The following is a 21,366-nucleotide window of genomic DNA, read 5'->3' on the forward strand; positions in this document are numbered from 1 at the left end:
TATGGTGCCGTACTTACCCGTTGATACGACCTCACCTGTCCCTCCGCTAGGGGGCTTTGTTACTAATCTTATGGGTTGGGCCGTGCCTACTGTTGTTTCTGATATGGTGGCTGCTAGAGAGAGAGCCGATATTGTTGCCGATTCGTCCTCTTGATCACACTCCTGGGGAAAGTTCAAAACAGGGTACAACTTGCACGGGTTAATACTTGCATTGGTTAACTTATTAACATTATCCTTAACATTTATACAGTTGCTAAGTGCCTGTTTGTTACCCCCTAATGCGTCATTCTCCGCAACCAATTTCTCTCCTGATATGTATGGTGGCGGCGGGGCCGTGGCTACCAGTTTCCTGATAGGATTCGATCCCGCCGCCTGAGCCAATCCTCTCTGTATTTCACCCTCCTGTTGCCATAACTGCAAATAATCATAATGTTGGATTCGTCTCTTTGTTGATTTAATGAGACATATCCTCCTCCTTAAATTCATTAACACTTCTGGGCTGAAGCTACCTACTCTTGGGAATTTCTCCCCGTCATGCATTGTCATTCTTTCCCATTCATCACATAAAACTTCTGTGTGTGAGCCGTATTTTTCACACATTATGTACCTTGCCGACCCAATTGGTCGGTTCACTAAATCAACCCGAACCGAGGTTGATCGCCCCCTTCCTGAACAACTGGCCCCCATAATTTGCAGGTGTTGCTTGCTCTACCTCTGACCTTTATATCAGGGTCTTCAGCGAACCCTTACAAAAAACCAAAATGTTCACGATAGGCTGACGGTGGTGGTTTACCGAGTACCCCACTCACTCGCCCACGCCGACCAATACGACCACACACTGATATAGTGCTGGCGTACTCGACCCAGGGCCCCTATGAACCTTCGTTTACTGGAACATGTGGGTGTGATCCGCAGAGCATTAACCCTTTCCAGTAACTGTGGGGTTGTTGGATAATTCCTGAGTGACCAGCGAACTTCCCTTTTAAAAATAAAAAATTACACAAATCACGTCAGAATGTACAAATAGTGTTTATGACCGGGTTTGTACACAAATGGTACTGGTCAGACTAACTAATGCACACAATTACGTGCGGTACAATCGTTCAGTACATAAGCAACTAATCTTATGTACGGAGCGACCAGTGGAATCGACATTCAGCAGCTGCGAATTCCTTCAGCCTGAGCTTTATGGCCTATATGGGTTACGCTCCAACCCTTCTTGGTGTTGGGCTACTTGACTCTATAGCGGACTTCCTTGTCTGCTGTACCTGGACCTCCTGGTCTGTTATGCGACCTCCTGGTCTGACCTCCTGGTCTGTTACAGTATGACCTCCTGGTCTGCTACACTCTAATGCTCAAATTTTATGTTTAACCAGGGATGCCTCCCTAGCCACCATGTATGTCACTTACACGTATGTACTTCACGAGAACTCGATGATTTCTGTGGTTCAATCCCCAAAATTGTAAAAACTTATATAATTGCAAACACTCACTCACCACATGTACACTTTTGTTTCTATTTCTATTTCTGCGCAGAAATTTTTCTTTAGACCAGATGTGTTGTAAATTTGGAGAAGGATCTATTAATTTAAATTTCGGATATTAAAATAGATTTGCGCTATTTATCGCGTTTTGCGCTATTTATCGCCTGTTGCGCTATTTATCGCCTGTTGCGCTATTTATCGCCTGTTGAAAATCAACACTATCGTGTGACTTGAGTTACGTGGGCGTACCCAGACGCTCCGTTGCGTAATTTACGCTACGTGCGTCGGCCTTTGCGTACGCGAGTCTCAGCCCTTTGTTAGAGACACGTGTACACAAAACCAATGTCCACCGTAACACAATGTACACGTTTATCAATGTAGATGATCCTCGATCCTCTACTGAACCCCACACCAATCTCTCCTTGTACCTTTAGGTAGAGCTGCGTGTGTGCTTTTCACTTTATCCCTTAACGCATTATTTTTACACTTTAACTATGAAATAGCGACAAATCTCTCTTAGCACGTTTATCAATTATAAAATGGCAAACAGGAGAGTGATATATGAATGCACGAATGAAAAAGAAATGCAGATATGTGCGTGCGTACGCAAGACAGAAATAAAACAGTTTTAAAAGACACTAGCGTTTTGTTCTTACCTCCGGTTCCGGATTCCTTCAGCACCCTTTACTAAGCGAAGCAGACGCTTATCCCGTCAGCACTGCGAAGAATATGATCTCCCGCCCTTTGCTGATGGATAATGTCTGCTGAAATTACCTAGCAGAGATATGTGAAGGACAGGACGAGCCGCCAATTGATAAAGCTAAATATTTATCTTATTTAAAACCCTTTAAGAGGCCTAAGAACACTGTACGCTATTGACGTATGGAGTACCGTAAGGGTACGCACGTTGCGTAGCAATCGCTTAGCCGAGGTCGAGACGCTCGAGCGTCACGTTCGCTCACGGCCAAGAGATCACAGGCAGGCACGCTATTGGCTGCCGACTAACATAATGGTTCGCTATAGCGTAGCGGACGCTGTATCGGGAGCGGGCCGCTCGAGCGACACAAACGCTCGCGAGAATACGCTGTTGGTATTGGGCACACTTATAGGTGAGCGACTACCGTAATGCTACGCTATCAGCGTAGCGGACGCTCGAGACCACGAGGAGATCACGAGCGGCGCAGACGCTCACAATGTTAAACCTTTAAATCTAAACCATAAACAATGTAATATGCTGTAAAACCTTAGTGTAGAGATAGGGTGTAGATGCAACACAGTGTAACCTTATTAACTTAAAAGCTGTTTGAGCGTCACCGACGCTCTGTGAATACTTAACACTATAATAAATACACAACTACCGGGCTTAGGGTCTAACGCCTTATATGAATATTATACTTGCAAAAAGAATAATACAATACAAGTCATACACTACAATATAACATAGACTAACTAACCAGGTAACTACACAGGAAATACAATACAATACTATTACGTTTTAAGAGAATACGAGAGAAAGAGGAGAAGAGAGAGAGAGAGAGATATGGCCCATAATAACAAGAAAGACAATATGATTGCGGAGAAAACTTACGCACAAGGGGAACGATCGCATGCGCCTCTGGACATCCAGCTCCCGATTTTCAGCAATGAGAACCGTTGAAGAGTGAGCTGGATGTGATCGGCTTGTCTATTTATGCCCCACACACAATACAATTCAATGGTCCCTACAATCTCATTGTTCATTGGACACAGGAATTCCTCCTCGCATTATAACAAAAGGTCATAGGTTGATTCATACAGGTGGGCTGTGACGATTTCCAACTGCTCAGGTGGGTGGGAAACTAGGTTTCCCGCCGCATGGATAAGTAAGTGCAAATAATAGTAAATGGACATAAACTTCTTATGTCCATAACTATTCGCACGAGCGATTAATTCGCTTCAAACCAACACCGGAATATTGCTAATTAAATATTCTTCCGATGGATACTAAACACCACTGTATTACTCCTGTCTGACCCTTCGTATCAAACAAAGAGGGATTTCTCTGTCCATGAACATGCTACATTAACTAAACTTTCAGATTCTATCAAAGGGACCATAATCTACAAAATTCATTATATAGTGAAAATATGTAACGAAAGAGTCGCCCGCTAGACGCATACAATCTCTACCGTAAATGCGCATACCGTGCGCCTGCGGGTGCCCGCAACAGCGAGTATGCGCACGCACGGGAGAGCGCACGCATGCGCAGCAGGGACCTGTATGAGGTGCAAATATGGCAGTGTGCATCGTGATATTTTTCTGACTTTGACACCTAGTAGACCCATCTATACTCATGGTACTAAAGGGTTCCCAGTATCCTCTACAGATTACGAGAAAAGGATTTACCAGTAGGTAATTAAAATCCTATTTTTCTCACTCACACAGAGCTATAACCACACTCCCGTCATTATACAATGGCTGCCTCCAGGCTCTGTTCTTGGAGGCTCCGTACTAATGCTCTTTATCTGCTGATCTGTCTCTGTATCCTGCTCTAACCTTCTGATGTCTTCCTATTTCTCATGTTGCTTGTCTGTGTCCTGCACCATTCCCCTACCCTGTCCTGCTGCCTCCCCGCTCTGTGTCCTGCACCATTCCCCTACCCTGTCCTGCTGCCTCCCCGCTCTGTGCCCTGCGCCATTCCCCTACCCTGTCCTGCTGCCTCCCCCACAATCTGTGCCCTGCACCATTCCCCTACCCTGTCCTGCTGCCTCCGCCGCTCTGTGCCCTGCACGCATATACTGTATTTCTACTGCGGGGTACACTAGGATTCCACAGGGAATAGATGGGGTGTAGAGTTTGATCTTGAAGCTTTGACTGTTCCCAGGATGCACTGCACCGTCTCCTCTATAACCCCGCCTCCAGGCACTGGAGCTGTTTTTAAGTTGGTACCTGCAGTGCAGGTAACGCAGCCCTGACAAGAGCTTTTTGATGAAGACTTCAAGGGTCACAGCACTGTAAAGTCATTCTGACATTCTGTGCTGTGGCTCCATCACCTCCCCACGCAGCGCTGCATACTCCCGTGGCCTGGTTCCCGGGTACTTGCAGCAGAGGCGCTCCGGTCTTCAGGCGCACACACTGCTGAACGCTCTTCTGGATCACCTGGCTGCACATCAGGGAGGAGGTAAGAGGGTCCCGCTGGTAAATTGCGAACCGGTCGCGGTCTTAGGAGATGGACCACGATGCTTGCGTGGACACTGTGGCCATGCAGGGACCCCCACTATATCCACCAGGGCAAGGAGCACAGGTCGGATTTACTCAAATCCATTAGCTATATGCTCCATAGTACCCGATGGTGAGGACCAGCATAGGGAATAAGGCGCTGACCTGTAGCCCCTCCCCCAGCTCCGGGCGCCATCTACTGCTGGTGTTCCCGCCCTGGAGCTGCATCTCTCTCCCTCACTCCCTGCCAGCGTTTGGATGCCATTTTCACTAGCTGCGCTGATCTTTGGAACTGCAGGGCACTGTCTCCTCTGTAAAGCCGCCATTCTCATCAGCGCTGTGCATTTACAGAGACTTAAGTATTATACATGTCATTTTAGACAGTGTTAGTTAAGAACAAGTGTACTGCAATCTGAGTATTTAGTACAAGTATTCGGTGATATACATCCAGTATCTACTGTGCATTGTTATATCTATAGTCATATATCTATATATGTAGTATTACTAGTCCAGTGCAGTTTATTGTTTATCTGTAATAACTTCTGCATTGTACCTTTGACTGAGTGTGCCTGTAGCTGCCGTGTGGATTTCATTCTCGTGTATCACACCTATTGCTATCACTATATTCTATACCCTAGGGGGCTAAGTGCGTCAGGGTTTTCATATAACATATAGTGCTACACAGCATATACTATTTAGTATTTTTCACTGTGTATTTCAGTCACCTCATACCACTTAATTCCTCTGACATAATTCAGGGGGTTATTTTCAGGTATTGTGTTTGTCTGGCTATATTGTACTGTTACGATCTAAGGCTACATTCCCTATAATGTCTGCCGCACAGGACGGGAAATCCGCGGACGCTCCTGCATCATGCAGTGCTTGCACCAAGCATTTACCTGAGGGGGAAGGTGTAGCTGATGGTTCAGGCGCTGAGTGCCATACACCCTCCAGTCAACCCGCAGCAACTGTGGCCAATCAGGACCCACCTTGGGCAGCATTCTCAAGAATGCTGAATACGCTTGTGACACGTCTTACGCCATCTGTGGAACCTCCTGTGCCATTGCAGCCACATAATGTCCCTGTAGGTAATCCGCCTTGGGCGGACAACCTGCCTACCCAGTTACAGCAATTAAATCAATCTTTGGTTAGACAGAAGTCTAACCCATGCTCTGTGGGGGTCAAGGGGTCATCTAAGTGGGCCATTTCTTCCTCACAATCCACTAAAATTTCGGATTATTCTTCCGATAATGATGGGGACTATACTGATCTATCAGACACTGATACAGTCGCTTCTGATGAGTAATCTACAACCCAGCTTGATGTTTCTGACCTAGTGGAGGCTATTAATCTGATTCTCCAAATAGATGATGAGATCGAGCCCACTACTGCGTCTAAGAAACCTGATAAGTTCAAATGTCAGAAGGTTACTAAAGTAGTTTTACCACATTCTGACCATTTAGTTGACATACGTCAGGAATCCTGGTCATCTCCAGGTATGAAATTCTCCCTGTCTGAGAAGATGCTAGCTCGTTATCCTATCCCTGCGGAGCTGAGTAACAAGTGGGAAACTCCACCGCCGGTGGACTCCTATGTCGCCCGTCTTGTGGTGTCATCTACTCCGCCGGTCACCACTGTCACCTCACTGAAGCAACGAATAAGCATGTGGAGGAATGCCTGAAGTCTATTTACACTTTTGCCGGTGCTATAGATAGACCCACTATAGCAGCCTCCTGGGCTGTGAAAGGAATTGAAGCATGGGTTGAGGCAATTGAGGATGAGCTACCTACCTCAGGATTTTTCAGACACCACCAGACAATACCTGTCTTACATTACCACAGCCTCCTACTATATTCAGGAGGCGGCCTCTGAGGCAGGCGTAATGGCCGCCAAAGCCTCTACTACTTCTATACTCATTCGCCGCATTTTGTGGTTGAGGTCTTGGAAGGTGGACCTGGACTCCAAAAAGACCTTGGTAGTACTCCCTTTTAAGGGAGACATCCTGTTTGGGGAGGATCGGAACAAGATTGTCACTGACTTGGCGTCTGCCAAGACTGAGTTTCTTCCAAGTACTAATCCTTCTGCTCCGAAGGCTAAGAGTACCACTTTTCGTTCCTTTTGACTTACACGAAAAGCGAAAGGTCAGGCATACCTGAGGCAGGCTCGTGCTTCCAAAACCACTAAGCCTAAACCTAAACAATCCTGGGCCGCCCGTCAGCCTGCTTCCAAGCAAGATAAGCCTGCTGCATGACTGGGCGGGTCTCCCCCTAGGGGTTACCCCAGGGTGGGAGGCCGACTTCTGCAGTTCGCCCAGGCCTGGTTAAAGACCACTTTGGACGCTTGGGTGCAGGAAGTTGTCTCTCACGGGTACACAATCTCTTTCCAGAGACGTCCCCCTCGCCTTTAGATCCGTTAAAAGTGCAAGCTCTACACTTGGTTGTGCAATCCCTCCTGGACACAGGAGTGGTAGTGCCGGTACCTCTGTCCCAGGGAGGCAGGGGATACTATTCAACCCTGTTTCTAGTTCCGAAGCCAAATGGGTCCTTCCAGCCTATTCTCAACCTCAAATCATTGAACAACATTGTGAGAGTGGCCAAATTCCATATGGAAACTGTGCTCTATTGTACTGGCTATGGAACCCAAAGACTATATGGTATCCCTGTACATTCAGGCTGCTTATCTGCACATACCTATTGCCATTTCGCTTCAGCAATATCTACGGTTTGCTATTGGCAACCTACATTACTAATTCCAGGCTCTGCCATTTGGACTGGCCATGGCTCCTCGGATCCTCACCAAGGTAATGGCCGTGATGACGGCCCACTTCCGTCGTCAGGGAATCAGGATCCTGCCGTATCTGGACGACTTGCAGATCCTGGCTAACTCCCAAGATGTTCTCCTCAGTCATCTGGTACTGATGGTACAATTCCTACAAGTCCACACGTGGCTCATCAACTGGAGAAAGTCCTCACTGGTCCCTGCTCGGAGCATGGTGCACCTGGGGGCACTGCTGGACACACACAGTCAAAGATTGTTTCTCTAACGTCCTAGTGGATGCTGGGGACTCCGTCAGGACCATGGAGACTAGCGGCTCCGCAGGAGACAGGGCACAAAAATGAAGCTTTAGGATCAGGTGGTGTGCACTGGCTCCTCCCCCCATAACCCTCCTCCAAGCCTCAGTTAGGTTTTTGTGCCCGTCCGAGCAGGGTGCAATCTAGGTGGCTCTCCTAAAGAGCTGCTTAGAAAAAGTTTTTAGGTTTTTTATTTTCAGTGAGTCCTGCTGGCAACAGGCTCACTGCATCGAGGGACTTAGGGGAGAGAAGTCAACTCACCTGCGTGCAGGATGGATTGGCTTCTTAGGCTACTGGACACCATTAGCTCCAGAGGGATCGAACACAGGCCCAGCCATGGAGTCCGGTCCCGGAGCCGCGCCGCCGACCCCCCTTGCAGATGCCGAAGATGGAAGAGGTCCAGAAGCAGGCGGCAGAAGACTTTTCAGTCTTCCTGAGGTAGCGCACAGCACTGCAGCTGTGCGCCATTGTTGTCAGCACACTTCACACAGCGGTCACGGAGGGTGCAGGGCGCTGGGGGGGCGCCCTGGGCAGCAATGTATAATACCTTTTTATGGCTAAAAAATACATCACATATAGCCCTTGAGGCTATATGGATGTATTTAACCCCTGCCAGATCTCACAAACTCCGGAGAAGAGCCCGCCGAAATAGGGGGCGGGGCTTATTCTCCTCAGCACACAGCGCCATTTTCCTGCTCAGCTCCGCTGTGAGGAAGGCTCCCAGGACTCTCCCCTGCACTGCACTACAGAAACAGGGTAAAACAGAGAGGGGGGGCACTTTTTTTGGCGATATTACTATATTTAAGCTGCTATAAGGATACAACACTTATATAGGGTTGTTCCCATATATATTATAGCGCTTGGGTGTGTGCTGGCAAACTCTCCCTCTGTCTCCCCAAAGGGCTAGTGGGGTCCTGTCTTCAATAGAGCATTCCCTGTGTGTCTGCTGTGTGTCGGTACGTGTGTGTCGACATGTATGAGGACGATGTTGGTGTGGAGGCAGAGCAATTGCCGGTAATGGTGATGTCACCCCCAGGGAGTCGACACCGGAATGGTGGCTTTGTTTATGGAATTACGTGATAATGTCAGCACATTACAAAAATCAGTTGACGACATGAGACGGCCGGAAAACCAGTTAGTACCTGCCCAGGCGTCTCAGACACCGTCAGGGGCTGTAAAACGCCCTTTACCTCAGTCGGTCGACACAGACCCAGACACGGACACTGAATCTAGTGTCGACGGTGAAGAAACAAACGTATTTTCCAGTAGGGCCACACGTTATATGATCACGGCAATGAAGGAGGCTTTGCATATCTCTGATACTACAAGTACCACAAAAAAGGGTATTATGTGGGGGGTGAAAAAACTACCTGTAGTTTTTCCTGAATCAGAGGAATTGAATGATGTATGTGATGAAGCGTGGGTTAACCCAGATAGAAAAGTGCTAATTTCAAAAAAGTTATTGGCATTATACCCTTTCCCGCCAGAGGTTAGGGCGCGCTGGGAAACACCCCCTAAGGTGGATAAGGCGCTCACACGCTTATCAAAACAAGTGGCGTTACCGTCTCCTGATACGGCCGCCCTCAAGGATCCAGCTGATAGGAGGCTGGAAACTACCCTAAAAAGTATATACACACATACTGGTGTTATACTGCGACCAGCCATCGCCTCAGCCTGGATGTGCAGTGCTGGGGTGGTCTGGTCGGATTCCCTGACTGAAAATATTGATACCCTGGATAGGGACAGTATTTTACAGACTTTAGAGCAATTAAAGGATGCTTTTCTTTATATGCGAGATGCTCAGAGGGATATTTGCACTCTGGCATCGAGAGTAAGTGCGATGTCCATATCTGCCAGAAGAAGTTTATGGACACGACAGTGGTCAGGTGATGCGGATTCCAAACGGCATATGGAAGTATTGCCGTATAAAGGGGAGGAATTATTTGGCGTCGGTCTATCGGATTTGGTGGCCACGGCAACTGCCGGGAAATCCACCTTTTTACCTCAGACCCCCTCCCAACAGAAAAAGACACCGTCTTTTCAGCCGCAGTCCTTTCGGTCCTATAAGAAGCGGGCAAAAGGACAGTCATATCTGCCCAGAGGCAGAGGAAAGGGTAAGAGAGGGCAGCAAGCAGCTCCTTCCCAGGAACAGAAGCCCTCCACGGGTTCTGCAAAGCCCTCAGCATGACGCTGGGGCTTTACAAGCGGACTCAGGAACGGTGGGGGGTCGACTCAAGAATTTCAGCGCGCAGTGGGCTTGCTCACAGGTGGACCCCTGGATCCTGCAGGTAGTATCTCAGGGTTACAGGTTGGAATTCGAGAAGTCTCCCCCTCGCCGGTTCCTAAAGTCTGCTTTGCCAACGTCTCCCTCAGACAGGGCGACGGTATTGGAAGCCATTCACAAGCTGTTTTCTCAGCAGGTGATAGTCAAGGTACCCCTCCTACAACAGGAAAAGGGGTATTACTCCACGCTATTTGTGGTACCGAAGCCGGACGGCTCGGTAAGACCTATTCTAAATCTGAAATCTTTGAACCTGTACATACAAAAATTCAAGTTCAAGATGGAATCACTCAGAGCAGTGATAGCGAATCTGGAAGAAGGGGACTTTATGGTGTCCCTGGACATAAAAGATGCTTATCTGCATGTCCCAATTTGCCCTTCACATCAAGGGTACCTCAGGTTCGTGGTGCAAAACTGTCATTATCAGTTTCAGACGCTGCCGTTTGGATTGTCCACGGCACCTCGGGTCTTTACCAAGGTAATGGCCGAAATGATGATTCTTCTGCGAAGAAGAGGCGTATTAATTATCCCTTACTTGGACGATCTCCTGATAAGGGCAAGGTCCAGAGAACAGCTGGAGGACGGAGTAGCACTAACCCAAGTAGTGCTGCAACAACACGGGTGGATTCTGAATTTTCCAAAATCTCAGTTGACCCCGACAACACGTCTGCTGTTCCTGGGAATGATTCTGGACACGGTTCAGAAAAAGGTGTTTCTTCCGGAGGAGAAAGCCAAGGAGTTATCCGAACTTGTCAGGAACCTCCTAAAACCAGGAAAAGTGTCTGTGCATCAATGCACAAGAGTCCTGGGAAAGATGGTGGCTTCTTACGAAGCAATCCCATTCGGCAGATTCCACGCACGAACTTTTCAGTGGGATCTGCTGGACAAATGGTCCGGATCGCATCTGCAGATGCATCAGCGGATAACCTTATCGCCACGGACAAGGGTGTCTCTTCTGTGGTGGTTGCAGAGTGCTCATCTGTTAGAAGGCCGCAGATTCGGCATACAGGACTGGGTCCTGGTGACCACAGATGCCAGTCTGAGAGGCTGGGGAGCGGTCACACAGGGAAGAAACTTCCAGGGAGTATGGTCAAGCCTGGAGATGTCTCTTCACATAAATATACTGGAGCTAAGAGCGATTTACAATGCTCTAAGCCTGGCAAAACCCCTGCTTCAGGGTCAGCCGGTGTTGATCCAGTCGGACAACATCACGGCAGTCGCCCACGTAAACAGACAGGGCGGCACAAGAAGCAGGAGAGCAATGGCAGAAGCTGCAAGGATTCTTCGCTGGGCGGAAGATCATGTGATAGCACTGTCAGCAGTGTTCATTCCGGGAGTGGACAACTGGGAAGCAGACTTCCTCAGCAGACACGATCTACACCCGGGAGAGTGGGGACTTCATCCAGAAGTCTTCCACATGATTGTGAACCGTTGGGAAAAACCAAAGGTGGATATGATGGCGTCTCGCCTCAACAAAAAACTGGACAGGTATTGCGCCAGGTCAAGAGACCCTCAGGCAATAGTTGTGGACGCTCTGGTAACACCGTGGGTGTTCCAGTCAGTGTATGTGTTTCCTCCTCTGCCTCTCATACCCAAAGTACTGAGAATTATACGGCAAAGGGGAGTAAGAATGATACTCGTGGCTCCGGATTGGCCTAGAAGAACTTGGTACCCGGAACTTCAGGAGATGCTCACGGAAAATCCGTGGCCTCTACCTCTAAGACGGGACCTGATTCAGCAGGGACCGTGTCTATTCCAAGACTTACCGCGGCTGCGTTTGACGGCGTGGCGGTTGAACGCCGAATTCTAAGGGAAAAAGGCATTCCAGAAGAGGTCATTCCTACACTGGTTAAAGCCAGGAAGGAGGTGACTGCACAACATTATCACCGCATTTGGAGAAAATATGTTGCGTGGTGTGAGGCCAGGAAGGCCCCCACGGAGGAATTTCAATTGGGTCGATTCCTACATTTCCTGCAAACAGGATTGTCTATGGGCCTCAAGTTGGGGTCCATTAAGGTTCAAATTTCGGGCCTGTCGATTTTCTTCCAGAAAGAATTGGCTTCAGTTTCTGAAGTCCAGACTTTTGTAAAAGGAGTACTACATATACAGCCCCCGTTTGTGCCCCCAGTGGCTCCGTGGGACCTTAATGTAGTTTTGGATTTTCTCAAATCCCATTGGTTTGAGCCACTCAAATCGGCGGATTTGAAATATCTTACATGGAAAGTAACCATGCTACTGGCCCTGGCTTCAGCCAGGAGAGTGTCAGAATTGGCGGCTTTATCGTATAAAAGCCCATATCTGATTTTCCATTCGGACAGGGCAGAACTGCGGACGCGTCCTCATTTTCTGCCTAAGGTGGTGTCAGCGTTTCACCTGAACCAGCCTATTGTGGTGCCTGCGGCTACTAGCGATTTGGAGGATTCCAAGTTGCTGGACGTTGTCAGGGCATTGAAAATATATATATTTCAAGGACGGCTGGAGTCAGAAAATCTGACTCGCTGTTTATACTGTATGCACCCAACAAGCTGGGTGCTCCTGCTTCTAAGCAGACGATTGCTCGTTGGATTTGTAGCACAATTCAACTTGCACATTCTGTGGCAGGCCTGCCACAGCCTAAATCTGTCAAGGCCCATTCCACAAGTAAGGTGGGCTCATCCTGGGCGGCTGCCCGAGGGGTCTCGGCATTACAACTCTGCCGAGCAGCTACGTGGTCGGGGGAGAACACGTTTGTAAAATTCTACAAATTTGATACCCTGGCTAAAGAGGACCTGGAGTTCTCTCATTCGGTGCTGCAGAGTCATCCGCACTCTCCCGCCCGTTTGGGAGCTTTGGTATAATCCCCATGGTCCTGACGGAGTCCCCAGCATCCACTAGGACGTTCGAGAAAATAAGATTTTACTTACCGATAAATCTATTTCTCGTAGTCCGTAGTGGATGCTGGGCGCCCATCCCAAGTGCGGATTGTCTGCAATACTTGTACATAGTTATTGTTACAAAAAAATCGGGTTGTTCTTGTTGTGAGCCGTCTGTTCAGAGGCTCCTACGTTGTCATACTGTTAACTGGGTTCAGATCACAAGTTGTACGGTGTGATTGGTGTGGCTGGTATGAGTCTTACCCGGGATTCAAAATCCTTCCTTATTGTGTACGCTCGTCCGGGCACGGTATCCTAACTGAGGCTTGGAGGAGGGTCATGGGGGGAGGAGCCAGTGCACACCACCTGATCCTAAAGCTTTATTTTTGTGCCCTGTCTCCTGCGGAGCCGCTAGTCCCCATGGTCCTGACGGAGTCCCCAGCATCCACTACGGACTACGAGAAATAGATTTATCGGTAAGTAAAATCTTATTTTCTGTCTCCAGAGAAAGTCCTGAATCTTCAGGACAGGATCAGATACTTCCTCTCTCGCCCAGGAGTGTCAATACACTCAGAGATGCAAGTACTAGGCCTCATGGTGTCGGCTTTCTACATGGTGGAGTACGCTCAATTTCATTCCCGCCCTCTGCAGACGTTAATCCTCTCCAAGTGGGACAGCCGGTCTCAGCGGATCAGGTCTCAAATGATTTCCTTGACTCTGGAGGTCCTTCTGTCACTGAACTGGTGGCTACAGGACCAACAGTTGAGCAGGGGCTGTTCTTTCTGGATCTCCAACTGGGTCCTTCTGACAACGAACGCCAGTCTGAGTTGGAGCAACACTCTCTCCAGGGTTGGTGGACCAGGGAGGAATCTCATTGCCCAATAAACATTCTGGAATTGCGGGCAGTGCTCAATGCTTTGACACTTGCCCTGCCTCTAGTACGGAGCAGGCCTGTTCAAGTACAATCAGACAACGCCACCACGGTGGCATACATAAATCATCAAGTCGGCACTCGAGCTGCATGGCAATGCTGGAAGTATCAGAAATCCTCCATTGGGCGGAACGCCATCTGCCAGCAATATCGGTAGTGTTCATTCCCGGAGTTCTCAACTGGGAAGCAGATTTCCTCAGTCATCAGGACATTCACGCCGGAGAGTGGAGTCTTCATCCGGAAGCCTTTCAACTCCTAGTGGACAAGTGGGGCCTAACAGATGTATACCTGATGGCGGCTCGACACAATCACAAAGTTCCGGTCTTCGGATCAAGGACAAGGGATCCTCAAGCAGAGTTCGTGGATGCACTGGCAATTCCATGGAACTTTCGGCTGCCCTACATGTTCCCGCCAGTGTCACTCCTGCCCAGGGTACTTCGGAAGTTCAAGCAAGAAAGTGGAATACTACTTCTAGTCGCTCCGGAGTGGCCGAGATGGCATTGGCTCTCAGACCTACAGGGTCTCTCGATAGAGTGTCTTCTACTTCCTCAACACCCATACCTCCTCGTTCATGGCCCTTGTGTCTACCCAGACCTTGCCAGACTGGCTTTGATGGCGTAGCTCTTGAAGCTTCACTCCTGAGGGGCAAAGGATTCTCTGAGGCGGTTATCCAAACTATGCTAAAGGCTCGCACACTGGCTTCTGCATGGATTTATTATAGAGTCTGGAATTCTTACTTCACCGGGTGTGCTGCTAAGAATTACGATGCTTACAAGTTTAGTACTTCCAAACTTCTGGCATTTTTGCAACAAGTCCTGGATTTCGGACTTCATCTGGCGTCCCTCAAGGTTCACATATCTGCCTTGTCGGTGTGGTTTCAGAGAAAAATGTCTATACCTGACGTTCATACATTCACTCAGGGTATGTTACGGATTCAGCTTCCCTATGTTCCTCCTGTGGCTCCACGGGATCTATCTGTTGTCCTGAAGTCCCTACAAGAGTCTCCATTTCAACCTCTTGAGACAGTGGACCTTAAATGGCTCACCGCCAAGGTACTGTTTTTACTGGCTATTGCCTCTGCTAGAAGGGTATCGGACTTAGGAGCGTTGTCCTGTCGTCCACCCTTACTGATATTTCATTGTGACCGGGCAGTTCTTAGAACTCGCCCAGGTTATGTGCCTAAGGTGGTGACATCTTTTCACCTTAACCAAGAGATTGTGGTTCCGGCCTTCAACTTTTCTGGATTGTCCTCCAAAGAAAGGTCTTTAGATGTGGTACGGGCTCTCCGTATCTACGTGGATAGGTCTGCCTCTATCAGGAGGTCAGATACCTTGTTTGTACTTTTTGGTTTTCACAAACGTGGCTGGCCTGCAAATAATGCACAAAATGGCAAGCTGCTCAATTAGATTGTGATGCCACTCAGGTGCTAAAAGGGAGGGGTAATTCTGTGTAAAAAAAAACTATTTGTGTTTCCTAATGCACACGGAGTGAGAAATAATACTACATTAGAATCAGATAATACGGGGTCCCTAAAACTAGGTGTGGGTCCGGGGTGCAGGACCCCATCACGTCGGCACAGGTCGGCTACCCCAGGTCAGCACACAGGTGAAAGTTAATAAGGGCTAATAAGAAGCCATTATCATGTGGCCTTACACTGGGCATTCAGACCCAGACATATATGTAATTATTTATGGGGTGGGTGTGGGGTGCGGTGGCCCCTGTGTCGGCGTGGCTGGGTGGCTACAGGTCGGCACATCCTAACACCTTATTAACTCTAATGATTTTCCCTATCACTTTGTATATATTTTTGTATTATTTTAATTACACTTCACTTATATAGCACTTATGTGCTTCTTATTAACCCTTATTAACTTTCACCTGTGTGCTGACCTGGGGTAGCCGACCTGTGCCGACGTGATGGGGTCCTGCACCACGGACCCATACCTAGTATTAGTGACCCCCAGTGACGGAGACACCTTGCCGAACGGCCTGGGGGCTTAACCCTATATCTGCAGATATATACGTAACTAAGATCTCCGTATTATCTGATTATTATGTAGTATTATTTTTCACTCAGTGTGCATTAGGGAACACAAATTGTTTTTTTCTGGTCTGCAAATAAGCAAACCTTGGCCAGATGGATTAGAATGGTGATTGCACAAGCCTATGCGCAGACTGGACTCCCAACTACTGCTGCTACAAAAACGCCCATTCTACTCGTCTGTTGGACCTTCTTGGTTGGCCCTCCATGGTGTGTCCGCAGAACAATTGTGCAAGGCGGCTACGTGGTCCTCAGTGAACACGTTCATTAGGTTTTATGCCTTTGATACTTCCAACTCCCAGGATGCTTCCTCTGGACGCAGGGTTCTTGTGCCCGCTACAGTGCGTCCCCTCCACTGAGGAACTGCTTTAGGACATCCCAAATGTATTCCCTGTGGAACACGGTGTACCCTGCTGCAGAAAAGAAGATTTATGGTAGACTTACCATGGTTAAATCTCTTTCAGCGAGGTACACTGGGTTCCACAGGGCACCCACCCTGACGCACTTAGCTTCTTTGGGGTTGTAGGTAACATCTACCGTCTCTTTTACCTGCTACTGCATTGGACTGGTTAACAAAACTGAGCTCCAGTGCCTGGAGGTGGGGTTTTAGAGGAGGCGGTGCAGTGCATCGTGGGAACAGTCAAAGCATTAGCTTGTTTGTGGCTCGGATCAAGATCCACCCTGATGTATTCCCTGTGTAGCGCCTTGTACCTCGCAGAAAGAGATTTAACTATTGTAAGTCTACCATAAATCTCCTTATATAACCACTTGGAGCACTTTGTGTAGTGTGGATGCAGTTGTTGGTAATTAGGCCACAAGTGTCCCATGTTTATGTGTGAGGCGGTCTGGATGGATATTGTGGTTCAGCAACATCACTGGCTGATGAGGCTTCCTGCTCTGTAATGCTGGCTAGGGAATGTTACCCAGCAAAGTCTGCATTATGGGGGGATATCCATCGGTGATGTGCTATCTGCATGTCCCTGTGGCCGGGGCTATGACGTGCTGATAATGTGGTTGTGGCATTATAAGCCAGTGTTGTATCTGTTCCATGAGTGTATTTATTTGTTGTTTGTGCATTTGTAATGTGGTCAAAGGGTTTTTTAGAATGGCTGCGCTATTTTTTCTGTCAAAGAAAAACGGGATGATAGCGCGATTAATAACTAATTAATAACTGATGGTCATTATCGTGCTCTTCAATTAGAGCCCTTTTTTTAAGGAGAAAAATGTTGCGGTACCGGGCGATCACCCATGGATTCAGGGATAATTCCCCGATCCTATGTGTTGTCGCGGCTCTGTGGGCTATATCGGTGATTATCCGAAGCATAATCCCTGATAAGCACTGTGTATCTGGCTACGTAATTCCCCGGGGGATTATTTATGCTGTAAAGTACCACGATTAATTGAATGCCCCCCAAAGTTTGCAAGTTGAAATGAATCATCTAGACCTCTTTGTTAGTAATAGTAAGATGGTGGTGTAGTGGTTAGCATTGCTGTCTCACAGCACAGAAGTCATGAGTTCAATTCCCGAACAATGTGCATTCTGTGTGGAGTTTGTTTGTGTTTCCTCAATCACTCCAAAAATCATACTGGTAGGTTAATTGGCTTCTGATAACAAATTGACCCTAGTGTGTACATGTGGTAGGGAATATAGAGTGTAAGCTCCCCTGGTGGGACTGATGTGAATGTCTAAATATTCTCTGTACAATGTAATATGTAGGCGCTATATAAAGATCTGTAAATAATAATAATAATACAGCTATTTTATCTCCAGTAGATGGCGGCACAAACCGGAATGCCTTGGAGGGAGATCTCATCTTGTCTGCAGATACTAAAACAGAAGATAACATCACACAGGATTCTCCAGGAGACAGCGCTGTTATGCTAAATATACATCCAGTACCGCACAGCACAGATATATCATCTGATCCCCCTAACTGCGAGGACTGTTCTCCTGATACCTCAGATTCTGTTACACATAGTGCAGCTCATACACCTGATAATATATTTCCCTGTTCTGAGTGTGGGAAATGTTTTACACGGAAATCACATCTTGTTACACATCAGAGAATTCACACAGGTGAGAAGCCATTTCCATGCTCTGAGTGTGGGAAATGTTTTACACAGAAATCACATCTTGTTATACATCAGAGAAATCACACAGGTGAGAGGCCATTTCCATGTTCTGAGTGTGGGAAATGTTTTACCTGTAAATCACAACTTGTTATACATCAGAGAAGTCACACAAGTGAGAGGCCATTTCCATGTTCTGGGTGTGGGAAATGTTTTATACGGAAATCACATCTTGTTACACATCAGAGAAGTCACACAGGTGAGAAGCCATTTTCATGTTCTAAGTGTGGGAAATGTTTTACACAAAAATCAAGTCTTGTTAAACATCAGAGAAGTCACACAGGTGAGAGGCCATTTCCATGCTCTGATTGTGGGAAATGTTTCATACAAAAATCAAGTCTTATTAAACATCAGAGAAGTCACACAGGTGAGAAGCCATTTTCATGCTCTGAGTGTGGGAAATGTTTCACACAAAAATCAAGTCTTGTTAAACATCAGAGAAGTCACACAGGTGAGAAGCCATTTTCTTGCTCTGACTGTGGGAAATATTTTGCACAGAAATCAGATCTTATTAAACATCTGAAAAGTCACACAGGTGAGAGGCCATTTCCATGCTCTGAGTGTGGGAAATGTTTTAAACACAAATCACATCTTGTTACACATCAGAGAAGTCACACAGGTGAGAGGCCATTTCCATGTTCTGAGTGTGGGAAATGTTTTAAACACAAACCACATCTTGTTAAGCATCAGAGAAGTCACACAGGTGTGAGGCCATTTCCATGTTCTGGGTGTGGGAAATGTTTTACAGAGAAATCAAGTCTTGTTACACATCACAGAAGTCACACAGGTGAGAGGCCATTTCCATGTTCTGAGTGTGGGAAATGTTTTAAACGCAAATCACATCTTGTTATACATCAGAGAAGTCACACAGGTGAGAAGCTGTTTTCATGTTCTGAGTGTGGGAATTATTTTACACAGAAATCAGATCTTGTTAGACATCAGAGAAGTCACACAGGTGAGAAGCCATTTCGATGCTCTGAGTGTGGGAAATATTTTACACAGAAATCAGATCTTATTAAACATCAGAAAAGTCACACAGGTGAGAGGCCATTTCCATGTTCTGAGTGTGGGAAATATTTTACACAGAAATCAGATCTTGTTAGACATCAGAGAAGTCACACAGGTGAGAAGCCATTTCGATGCTCTGAGTGTGGGAAATATTTTACACAGAAATCAGATCTTATTAAACATCAGAAAAGTCACACAGGTGAGAGGCCATTTCCATGTTCTGAGTGTGGGAAATATTTTACACAGAAATCAGATCTTGTTAGACATCAGAGAAGTCACACAGGTAAGAAGCCATTTCGATGCTCTGAGTGTGGGAAATGTTTTACAGGTAAATCACATCTTGTTACGCATCAGATTTCACACAGGAGAAGCATTACTATGAGTTGATACAAAACAGGTTTGAAGCAACACTCCTGTCACACAGTATTTTAACACTTTATGTTATCCTTCCACATATTGGAATGTGTGTCATTAATATAAGATGACTAGATCACTCCGGTGGAACTTTTAGTAATTTCCTCTGTATATTTTCTAAGACTCTGTGTTGGCCAGTCAACTTCTTCTACAACAAAGTCATCAAACCATGAGGGTCATTCAGAGTTGATCGCACGGTGCAACTTTTTGCTGCCTGTGCGATCAACTAGACACCGCTTATGTGGGAGGGTTTTTTTGCATAGCAAGGCTGCGAACGCTTGTGCAACCGTGCTATGCAAAAACATTTTTTGCAGTTTCTAAGTAGCTTCAGACGTACCCGCTGCGATGTCTTCAGCCTGTCAGGTCCCGGAATTGATGTCAGACACCTGCCCTGCAAATGCCTGTACACGCCTTCGTTCTCCACTCCCAGAAAATGTTCAGTTGTCGCCCCGGAACGTTTTCCTTCTGCAATCTTCTAGCGATCGCTGCTGCAATCCCTTTCTTTGCTGTTTCGGTCGTTGCCCAGCGACTGCTGTCGCTGGACAACGACGCGCATGCACAGAGCCAACCCGTTCGCACAGCTGTGAAAAAGTGCAGCGTGCAAACGGGTTGGAATTATGTAAAAAAAAGGGGGGGGATAGGAGCGCTAATATCAGCTAAAATGTGTGTTAAAAATAATGAACAATTTATTTGACTACTGCACTGCAGAATGTTTACACTCTTTTTAGAGTATATGTATTGGAAACCGGGTTGCCGGTATGGAGATGTGTAAGTGTCCGAGTTCCATATCCTTGTGGGCAGTAGGTGGGTTCCCTAGCTGTCTGTCCCTATCCTACCTTCCTCTCCCGTGGCGCTGGTCACTCGTCCTCACAGTCTCTCCTTTCCTGGCATGCTGCACGATACCGGAAGTGCTCGTTCCGTGACTTCTAGTGTGACGTGTATCCGGTTCCCAGCATCCAACGCGTTTCGTAACGTTGCACTTTGTCAAGGAAGAAGGCTGATGTTGTTGGATTGAGTCTTTATAGACTGAAATCTTCAATAACTTTATTAGTAAAAATTGTTAAAAATGCAAGTCCTTAAAGAAGTGACTTCACAAAAAGAGCGGGTAGCACATGTTTATGACTTTGCAGTGTATCTATATGAATTGAAATCATTTAAAAATTAATTTCATTAAAAACAATTCTTTATAAAGAATGTTACCTGAGTTCTTGCTTTTTCTTTGTTTGACATTCCGAATCTAAAAATGTTTGTTTATAAAAAAAACTTTCGTTCTATGTCTGTATTGAGCCCCCGTGGCATCATTGCTTGAAGCTCATATATCCATTTTGTCTCTGTTTTTTTAAGTTCCGTTACTATTACCCCTTTTCCACCTACGTACCGTGTCCGATCCGGGATGTTTAACACGGCTACAACCCGTGTCGGCTCCCCCGTTTCCACTACACTTCGACACGGGTTATTCCCGTGTCTGATCTGTTTCCACTTAACCCGGGTAAGCTCTGTAAAAGCCTATTGCTGTCATTACAAATGGACTTTTTACTGTCTCATCAAGATGATGTCATCAAAAGGACCAAAAGGGAGGGGTGGGGCCTGCTCGCAGCATTGCAGCAATGGACGCCGGTGCAGTAGCTGTGTCTAGCATGGAGTCGCAGACTGTTTGCAGTTTACTGCTGCTTTCTGCTACAGACAGCTTGATGCAGCTTTTCACCTTGTGCTACCTACTGCAGAGCTGGAGAAGGAGAGCTCAATTCTTTGCAGAGAGGGCTACCTATCGACGCAAATATTTGAAAAGGAGGAGAGCGCGTATATCATCCACTGTTGTTATTTCTTTAATAACAATGAACTGTACACCAAGCCGAAGAATGTGGATGAGAGATCGCAGACATGGGGAAGCATTCATGCAGACTATTCTAGCATATCAGGAGGAGCAGTGGATGTCAAACTTCAGGATGTCTCGCG

General features: G+C 47.0%; 1 protein-coding gene across 3 annotated transcripts in view; it reads left to right on the forward strand.

Moving 5' to 3' along the window:
- LOC135056965 (oocyte zinc finger protein XlCOF6-like) overlaps window positions 1-21,081 on the forward strand; it is a 76,040-nt gene extending 54,959 nt beyond the window's left edge. The window contains exon 3 of one of the 3 annotated variants that reach the window (XM_063962763.1): window positions 17,630-21,081. In XM_063962763.1, the coding sequence (XP_063818833.1) occupies window positions 17,630-19,383 (1,754 nt within the window). In that variant the 3' untranslated portion in view covers window positions 19,384-21,081. The remainder of the gene's footprint in view (window positions 1-17,629) is intronic. The other 2 variants (XM_063962765.1, XM_063962762.1) reach the window with 2 other exon arrangements.
- Window positions 21,082-21,366: the final 285 nt, after the last annotated feature.

This window comes from Pseudophryne corroboree, chromosome 3, assembly GCF_028390025.1.
Source record: "Pseudophryne corroboree isolate aPseCor3 chromosome 3, aPseCor3.hap2, whole genome shotgun sequence".
Taxonomy (NCBI): domain Eukaryota; kingdom Metazoa; phylum Chordata; class Amphibia; order Anura; family Myobatrachidae; genus Pseudophryne; species Pseudophryne corroboree.